At 35.4% G+C, this 9,747-nt stretch overlaps 1 protein-coding gene across 1 annotated transcript in view; it reads left to right on the plus strand.

Moving 5' to 3' along the window:
* Positions 1 to 8,621, plus strand: part of PLCZ1 (phospholipase C zeta 1) — a 41,997-nt gene extending 33,376 nt beyond the window's left edge. Inside the window, exons 11-13 of the mRNA XM_036296816.1 lie at positions 4,337 to 4,469; positions 7,601 to 7,750; positions 8,536 to 8,621. Coding sequence (XP_036152709.1) covers positions 4,337 to 4,469; positions 7,601 to 7,750; positions 8,536 to 8,621 — 369 coding nt within the window. The remainder of the gene's footprint in view (positions 1 to 4,336; positions 4,470 to 7,600; positions 7,751 to 8,535) is intronic.
* The last annotated feature ends 1,126 nt before the right edge of the window (positions 8,622 to 9,747 follow it).

The following is a 9,747-nucleotide window of genomic DNA, read 5'->3' on the forward strand; positions in this document are numbered from 1 at the left end:
TAGATTGTATCTATACCTATTGTTTGCAAATAAATGGGGTGAGTGTGGTCTCCTTGGTCCCCCTCTCTATTTATGTAGTTGCTCATAGAACCATATGAATCATCTCAGATTCTATGCTGGAATTTTGGTACTTTGGTCAATTTTATTGTGTTTCATGTTAAGACTGAGGGTAGCTCTCTGCTGGCTCTGCTGGCCGAGGAGAAAGTTCTCCAGCCACTGTTACTGGATGTCACGGGGGCAGGAAATACTAGAACCTCCAGACTGCGCATCTCCCTCTATTCTTTCCATCTCAGCCCTCTCCTTTCCTGACGTAAAGTTGCAGGATTTGGGGGACCACTTCCATCCACTATAGGCCCAGCCAATTTGTCCCATCTGAGAATGGGAAGAAGTTTAAGAGCTGTTTACCAGAGATTAATGTGGGAAGAGAGTACATCAAAGATGAATGGGACAAAAATGATCCTGGCCACAGCAGAAAATGGTGCCAGTGAAACATATAGCTGACTTTTCTCCTGGTTCTTAGGGATTTTGTGCCTCTAGAATAGTCACATCTAGACATTGCCTACAGCCCCAGGTCAATTAGTTGGCATTCTTTCTAGAATCTGTCCAAGTATTATACATTAAGCTTACTTTACAATGTTATTATAACTTTGGTATCCCTTTTGTAATTTTAATACAAAATAAGAAATATTAATAATTTTTTCTTTTCCTTTTTTTGGTTATTATATAAGCTCAATAGTATACATTAATATTTTGAGTGCCATTGAATTCATTTAATACCTTTTAAATTTCTGTTAATCTTTATAGATAATATAGGTGGATGTTACTTCAGCATCCTTCCATATCTGAAAATACTCTTTCTGTTGCTTTTTGGCATGAATGAAAAATACAAATAGTTGTATTATTCTGGTTGTTTTAAGCAACTAGTCTATTTGTTCTAGTCCTAGTGAGAATAGATGAATCAGCCACCCTTTAAGATCCTTTCTTACTGCACATAAAACTTGCTGGGCTTCTGTGGCTTTTCTGTCTCCTTTTTTTTTCTTCCCTGCTAAACAATTCTTTCTCACTTTCATTTGTGGGTTCTTCTTTCTGTACCTCCACTAAAATATTTATGTCACCTAAGGCTTTATCTTAATCCTTCCCTCAAACTAAATATTCTTCTTGTGTCCTTTTATATACATTCATGGTTTCAACCACTGACAATACTCAAATCCTTAATCTGGCCTCATTTTGGAAATATAAAAGTATATTTTTAATAGACTACTTAACATCCATACCTATTTTATCACTGTTCTGTCAAACTTAAAATAGTAAAGCCTAAACATTACTTTCTAGTCAAATATACTTTTATGTAAAGCTCAGTGAATTCAGTTGAACTTGTTCACTCCATTAACTCAGGTTGAAAAATTGGGAGGCATTTTTCTCTTCCACATCTCCTTCACTTCCTATGTCCAACCATCTCTAAATTCTATGGATCCAACTCCTAAATGTCTTCCTTATCCAGTCAGCTGACCTGATGTTATTTGCTGCTGTCCTATTTTAGGAATTTGTTACCTCTATCACCTCTATACTTTTGGCTTCCTAAGGAGTTTTCAGATAACCTTAGTTCTCTTGATGCATCTTTCACAAGTTGAAAAGAGAGATTTTGCTACAATGCTAACCGTATCTTGCCTACCTAGTATTTATTTGTGTCTCCTGATTGCTTTCTTAGTCAGGCTGTGGCATACTTCTCTAGCCCCATCCATCTCCCACTACTTCTAGCCTTTCACTTTGTTTTTTAACCACAGGGAAGCCCCCTTTTCTGTCCATGATGACTCTTCCATGTATCGCTTATGCTATTTTCTTTGACTGAACTATTGTTCCATCTTTCACATGCTTATTGTGTGCTGCCTCATTTTTTAGACATAAGAGTCACTTCTTTTTGGCAGCTTTTCCCTACACTTAATTGTGTTTCGTTTTCATTTTGTAATTTACTTCTGTTTTTTCATAACACCCTATGCATGCATATATTAGACACTTACTATGCTGTATTATAATTGTTAATTTGCTTATAGTACTTGTCTTTCTCTCCCACTTGACTGAGGGTCTTTTAAAGACAAGGACTGTTTTCAATCCTTATCCACAGTACCTGACACAAAGTGCATGCTCAGGACATGCAGGTTAATTGAATGGATGATTTCTTTTTCATGCTTAATGAAGAGACTACACATGCTCTTTTATTGAGAAAGCAAAGATGGACAATAGCTAGTATGCACAGATGTTTACAAAAGCCATCTGTTTGTATTATAAGAGGTCTCATGTAGGGGAATGAGTGACATGTTGTGAAACAGACAGAGTTAATAATTTTTCCACAAAGCTGCTGCCCTGGCCATGTGGGTCTTCCCTCCTGCTTTGGTTATTCTAAGGAGATTTGTGATTACATTATAACTTGTACAAATTGTGGAGGGCATGATTTGGGAAAAGACCTTAGTTTATTAGCTTTCTGATGCCCTTGATAATGTTATTCAACATTTTTGGTTTAGTCTTTGTCATCTGCAAACTAAGAGTTTTGAATTAGGTAAGTTATTTTGGGGCTTATAAAAACTATGAAGCCATTATTTTAAGTTCCAAATCTTATGCATAAGCCCAAGAGATGAAAGCAGAGCTACTGAGGGCTTCTGTTTGACATCCATACTCTGCAATTGTCCCTTTAAGGGTTTTGTGAGTCAGAGTGCATAAACTATTTGAACAATAATCTCTAAATTCTTTTTCAGTTCTTATATTCAATCATTATTATTTAGTTAGCCAGACAATTTTCTTTTGGACAGGAGGTGTACCAATAGAGAACCTTCTCCATATTGGTAAGGGCCTATTATCTGCAGATCTGATATTCAGCTGGTAGGCTCTGAGATTGGTGTACTAGCTGCTTATGATCAATTTTCTTTCTAATTACATTCATGTCTAATTATGCTGACTGATCACTGTCCATTCCATACTGGTTGCTAAATATTTGCACCATCACTCTGATTTCTAGGTAATGCCATAACATATGGATGAAGAAAAGGAAAAATTTTGGGGCTTCTTTTTCTTTCTCTTCCTTCCTCTTTATTTTTCTTTTCAAACTTAAATTTTTATTTGTATCTCTTTAGTATAATCTTCAAAAATTGAAGTCATACCTAAATTTTTACATTATCACATTTTATTAATTAAGAACACTTCAAATATTGATTTTTGTTCAAACTTTATTCCTTAAAATAAAATAAGTTTTTGCTTCCACAATTAACTTGATAAAAGGCTAAGTAAAACTAATTAATAGTTTTTTAAGCATTTTTAGGATACCTGGTTCCTAATATGCATGTGAAATACTGAATTTAGTCAGACTTACGTTATGTATGATAATATAGACAACAGATAATATAAATTTGTGATAAATTATCTAAATATATAAATTATACTACCATAAAATGCTATCTAAGAAATCGTGATGCTTTTTCTTACATTTCAGAAGTAATAATGATAATGCTTCTAATTTTTGCTATATATATATATATATATATATATATATATATATATATATATATATAATGAATTTGAAAATAATCCATGCTGCTGATTATCTCAGCCTGAATTACAGTTGAGGGTGGTCATACAATGCTTTTAAGATTGCTTTTTAACAATCATAACAAACACTTTTAAAATAAAAACACATGTTGAACCATAAGCCTTGGACAATGTGGATTCTATTATAATCACATATTACTAAAACGGAATAATTTAGACATGTTTCTGGTATTCACCTATTGGTACTTGAGGATAAAAGTAAATTTTAAATTTTACATTATTTTACACTTATAATGTTTTTAGGGAAACTGACTTAAAATTGGTCAATTTTTTTTACAATACCTATTTTATTTATTTATTTATTTATTACTTTTTTAATTGTTTTATTGCTTAAAGTATTACAAAGAGTATTATATATGTCTCCTTTTTTATTCCCCCCTTGACCTTCCACTAGCCTCTCCTCCCCCCCCCCCCAGTGTCTTGTGTCCATTGGTTATGCTTATATGCATGCATACAAGTCCTTCAATTGATCTCTTACCCCCCCCCCCACCCCCGAACCCTCCCCAGCCTTCCCACTGTAGTTTGAAAGTCTGTTTGATGCTGCTCTGCCTCTGTATCAATTTTTGCTCATCAGTTTATATTGTTCTTAATTATCCATAAATGAGTGAGATCATGTGGTATTTTTCTTTCATTGACTGGCTTGTTTCATTTAGCATAATGCTCATATTTTGTTTTGAAATTAAATGGTGATGCAGTTTGTTATTGTGTTAAATTCTTGTATTCAAATATTTTTGCACAGGTTATCAGTGGTATCCAGTTGCCTCCCAGTATTCATTCATCATCTAACAAAGCTGACACGTTAGTGATTATAGAAATTTTTGGTGTTCCAAATGATCAAGTGAAACAGCAGACTCATGTAGTTAAAAAAAATGGTGAGCTCCTAACATATTTCGTGGAACTTCTATTAGACTTCTTGCTGCAAAGCTTAAAAATTATATATTGACAGAGTTTTGATATCTAATATTCATAAGGCAAAGGTTTTGCATTATGTTTAAGACGATAGAAGTGTTATATGTAGCAAAAGCAATTTGATAATAATGTTATTTAGATACATTTTCAGATTACAGATACAAAATTTTATCTGAAAAAATTATACTGTTTTCACTTTTACCCCCTTTTTATTTTTTCCCCACTATCACTGAAGTAAGGGAGACATTTTGAGGGCTGAAAATCTACTTAGCTTCCAGCCTCCATGTAAAATGAAGGACTCGTGATTATTCTGATAGAGCATGTTACACATTTGTACTTCACTGCTTGAATTATTTTAAAAGTCTGTGGCTTCTGACTCAGGCTAAGGCTTCCATAGAAACCTACTCATACAGTATTTGGATTCATAATCCAGTCATTTTTGCCAGAAGGGAAATGTAGGAATGGATGAAATGACTTTGGTAAGATTTTCAGTGTTCCAGGGTCTCATGATATTTTGTGTAGTACAGTACTGACATTGTCATTTCTTCCCTGAGGTTGAAGTCATTCAGGAAGTTAGACAAGTATAGAGTCCTGGGATTGACTCTTAGTCAGATCACCTTGGAAGAAACCTTGGAACTGATATTTGAGTCTAGAATCTTCTTTGAGTTGATATCCCCAAAGTATAGTGGACTTCACTTCAGAGTCTGGAAATATGCTATAGGCTTAATGACACTGACAGAAAAGCAGGTGAAGTTATATTAGTTTTTTTCTTCTTGGGTGATAATCCCCTTTGATGCCTACTATCTGCCCATTATGTTAAAAGCCTAATGCTAAGTATGAGGAAACTTAAAATCTTGGTTTATTAAGTGTGTTATTTTGTCAGTCCCAACTAACTATGTTACAAATAGTTCACAATCCAGTATGAGGATTGAAATACAAGTAAAACAATTGAAGTAAAGAATTATTAGTGCTTTAAGAAAAGTACAAAGAATTGTAGTGGAAAAGGCAAATTTGGAGATAGTTCTTGGAGATCAGAATTTTTTAAAAAAATATATTTTATTGATTTTTTACAGAGAGAGGAAGGGAGAGGGATAGAGAGTTAGAAACATCGATCAGCTGCCTCCTGCACACCCCCTACTGGGGATGTGCCCGCAACCAAGGTACATGCCCTTGACCGAATCGAACCTGGAACCTTTCAGTCATCAGGCTGACGCTCTATCCACTGAGCCAAACTGGTTAGGGCAAGAGAGTCAGAATTTTTTACAGAGATCAAGGACAAGAGCATTTAAGGCAAAAGGAATAATATGAGTGATAAAACATGGAGAAAAAATTCAAACATACTGAGGAAAAGTAAAGAAGTTCAAGATGAGTGGAATACAGGTTACTTAAGACAGATTAGTATGAAATAAAATAAGAAAGTTCTATTGGAGATGGTCATGTGATTGTGTGTATGAGAGACAGAGAGAAAGAGAGAGGGAGAGAGAGAGTTTACATTAAAGTAGGGTTGGAGGAGATAGAATCAATCAGTATTAGAATTTTGTGCTGACATTAACAATATCTATAAAGAACTGATTCTTAAACTAGTCCCTTTATGGGATTATTTCCCCTTAGGAAAAGGTGATACAATCATTATTCCAACATGAGTCACTTAGTTCAATATTTTTGTGGGAACCCTGTATGACTGTCTAGTAAATTCACATTTGTGACCACAGACAATGTATAATTAGCCACAAATTCTTCAATGCTTCTGGAGATGTAATTCAAAGAACAAAAGCTATTGACATAGCAGGCATAGCATTGCCTTTGTCCATGAAAAACAATGCATATTTTTCTCTGAACCTCTGAGTATTTATTGATTTCTTTATTATATTTGATCTGCATGTGAATTTCTTGATTCCATTAAATTAAGCTTAAATATTGGATGATTTGAGTCATGTTGTAATACAATTGGATTTCTTTTTTGACAAGAGATTGTTGTTTGGGATGATCTATTTTGCTAGAAACATACATTATTCATCAACTTTGTACTTTAAAAATGAGCACTTGGCCCTATCTGGTTTGGTTCAGTGGATAGAGCATCAGCCTGTGGACTGAAGAGTTCCAGGTTCGATTCCAGTCAAGAGCATGCACCTTGGTTGCGGGCACATCCCTAGTAGGGGGTGTGCAGGAGGCAGCTGATCGATGTTTCTCTCTCGTCGATGTTTCTAGCTCTCTATCCCTCTCCCTTCCTCTCTGTAAAAAAAAATCAATAAAATATATTTAAAAAAATAAATAAAAATGAGCACTTAGTCAAACCAAAGATCAAAAGCTGGTTTTAGAGCACCTACTATCTAGCTTCCATTCCCCAACTCTCCACGGTGCTCTGCCCATGATATGATCTGGTATAGAAAAGCAATGTTACTTCTTCATGTCTCAATTCTTTGTTAAAGAAAGGCCTAAACACTGAAGTCATATTGCATAATGATTAAACATTTCTGCTCTGAAATCAGACTCCATTTACTTGAGATCTTAACCTGTCATTTAATGGCTGTGAATCTGAACCCTTAGGAAATTATGTAGCATCTTTCTGGATCAGTGTTTTCATCTATGAATGTGAGTAACAGTTACCCTGATTCAGTTGTGAGGATTAAATGACAGTATCTATTTAAAGCTCTTGCCCTAACTGGTTTGGCTCAGTAGATCGAGCATCAGCCTGTGGACTGAAAGGTCCCAGGTTCAATTCCAGTCAAGGGCATGTATCTTGGTTGTGGGCACATCCCCAGTAGGAGGTGTGCAGGAGGCAGCTGATTGATGTTTCTCTTTCATTGATGTTTCTAACTTTCTATCCCTCTCCCTTCCTCTCTGTAAAAAAATCAATAAAATATATTTAAAAAATAAAGCTCTTAGAATATTGCTCAGCAATAATAAATACTCAAAAATGTTGTTACTGTCATTATTTTCTCAGTGAGTGAGTTAAAAATTAAAATGATCTAAAACACAAGCTACTGTTATTAAAGTATTGAAGAGAAAAATTTTGGGAGAACAGATGTTACAAAATTTTCCCTATAAATATTGTCTATGATTTTTTGATTCTATCTATTCCTTTATGTTTCAGCTTTTAGTCCAAGATGGAATGAAACGTTCACATTTATTATTCAGGTGCCAGAATTGGCATTGGTACGTTTTGTTGTGGAAAGTCAAAATACAATAGCCGAAAATGAATTTCTTGGGCAATATACTTTACCACTTTTATGCATGGGCAAAGGTAATATGCCTAAAAGTAAGATGATTGTGCTGACAATTATAACTTTTTACCAAAGACAGACTTTGATATACCAAATAGCTCTATCCATGACATCCAGATATAAAGGAGATTTTACATATTGACACATGTTTTCTCTTGGTGAAATGACAGAAATGTGTGCTCATATGGAATATGGGATGGGGGTGTGGGATCAGTTGGCAGACTAATTAGACAAACTTGGCATGTATGAGCACTTCTGTACATGGATCATAGCTTTGTGTTTCAGCTAGGAATAGTCACGGCTACCATAAAAAATGAAGGATGGGAATCCAAGAGAAGGGAGAAGCAGTGGCTCCTTCTTCCCGCCTCAGGAGAAGAGACTGGGAGCTCAAGATGATCCTTTCTTGACTCTTTTCAGGGCTGCCTGTTTATTGCATCACCTTACGGGCTGATTCACATTGTACTCCCAATGACCTCACCTCAATATGCTTACTTTTCTAACACCATGTGAGATATACCCAGGAGACAGAGTCTGAAGCAGAAGGGTGGTGGCTAATTTTGGAGACCTTGCACTTTGAAGGGAGTTGCTGAGCTGTGTCCTCAGTGTAATTCAGTAGAAAACCAGAATAGAAACTTATTTTATTTTGTTGAAAATTAATATGCAAGATGAATAAAACTATGTAGCCAGAGTTTTTATGGTATGCTTAGTAAAGATATATTCTTTCTCAGTAGCACTATCGGGGCCATTGCTGGTTAATTTCTTTTTATTGTTCTAATTAGATATGATTTTTTTTTTTTTTTTGCAGGTTACCGTCGCGTTCCTCTGTTTTCCAAATCTGGGGAGGATCTCGAGCCTGCTTCACTGTTTGTTTATGTTTGGCACATCAGATAGCAACTAATAGTATCTGACCCATTGTTAGCTACATATCACAATAAAATGGCCAAAATAAATGTTCATATACATTTTCCCTTTTTTTCCAACACACACACACACATAATTATTTACGAAAACAGAAAATTCACTTGTAAATATGCACAACAGTGCACAACAGAGCAGTGGGGGAAAGGACATAGACAGTTCAGCGGCTCCTGACTCAGTGTGGTGTTCTTGTCAGGCAGTTTCTCCTGCCCCTTTTCTGTGGAGGCTGTGCTTTTAACTGGCTTGTATCATGTTAATTAGTAGAATTTACAACCTATAAAAATATGTCTGAGTGTACAAGATTTGTTGGCAAATATTTGGCAGTATAAAAAGAATGTGAAATCAAAGAGTGCTTTAACTTCTAGACACCCGCTACTGCATATTGCACTGGGAAATAAAATTTCCAGGTAGTATTTTGTGTTCTTGAGCAATTAGCCCCTGCAGTCTCAAGCTGGTGATTAAATGCTGTGCACTGGTTTTGGCACCTAGTAATCACACAGACATATTTATGAGTGTTTATGAAATTGATTTGGGTTCCAACTGTATTCAGGTTCTATATCTATACAAGAGATCTGTTACGTGGATTTACATTTTGGATCTCTGAATGAATTTTCAAGGATTCTGAGTCTGTACTAAATGTACTTTGGAGATTGTTTCTTTAAAAAAATATATATTTTTATTGATTTCAGAGAGGAAGGGAGAAGGAGAAATAGAAACATCAATGATGAGAGAGAATCATTGATCGGCTGCCTCCTGCATGACCCACACCTAGGATTGAGCTAGAAACCTGGGCATATGCCCTGCCCAGGTATCGAACCATGACCTCTGGTTTGTAGATCGATGCTCAACCACTGAGCCATGCCAGTCAGGCCGAAGACTGTTTCTTGATCTCAGATGAGGTTCCTGTGCTGTTTCATATGCTGAACCTACTACCGTTAGTAGGACTTTATATGTGGAAGAATATGGTTTTCTATTAACTGTTCTTAAAATAAAAGAAATAGGCTTATTAATATTTATGCCACCACATTGTTGCATGGCAGTGAGGTGAAAGCACTCAACAAAATTTCTGACAAATTATGGAGTCCTCATAGGTATTTGT

Source organism: Myotis myotis, unplaced genomic scaffold (assembly GCF_014108235.1).
Source record: "Myotis myotis isolate mMyoMyo1 unplaced genomic scaffold, mMyoMyo1.p scaffold_m19_p_3, whole genome shotgun sequence".
NCBI lineage: Eukaryota > Metazoa > Chordata > Mammalia > Chiroptera > Vespertilionidae > Myotis > Myotis myotis.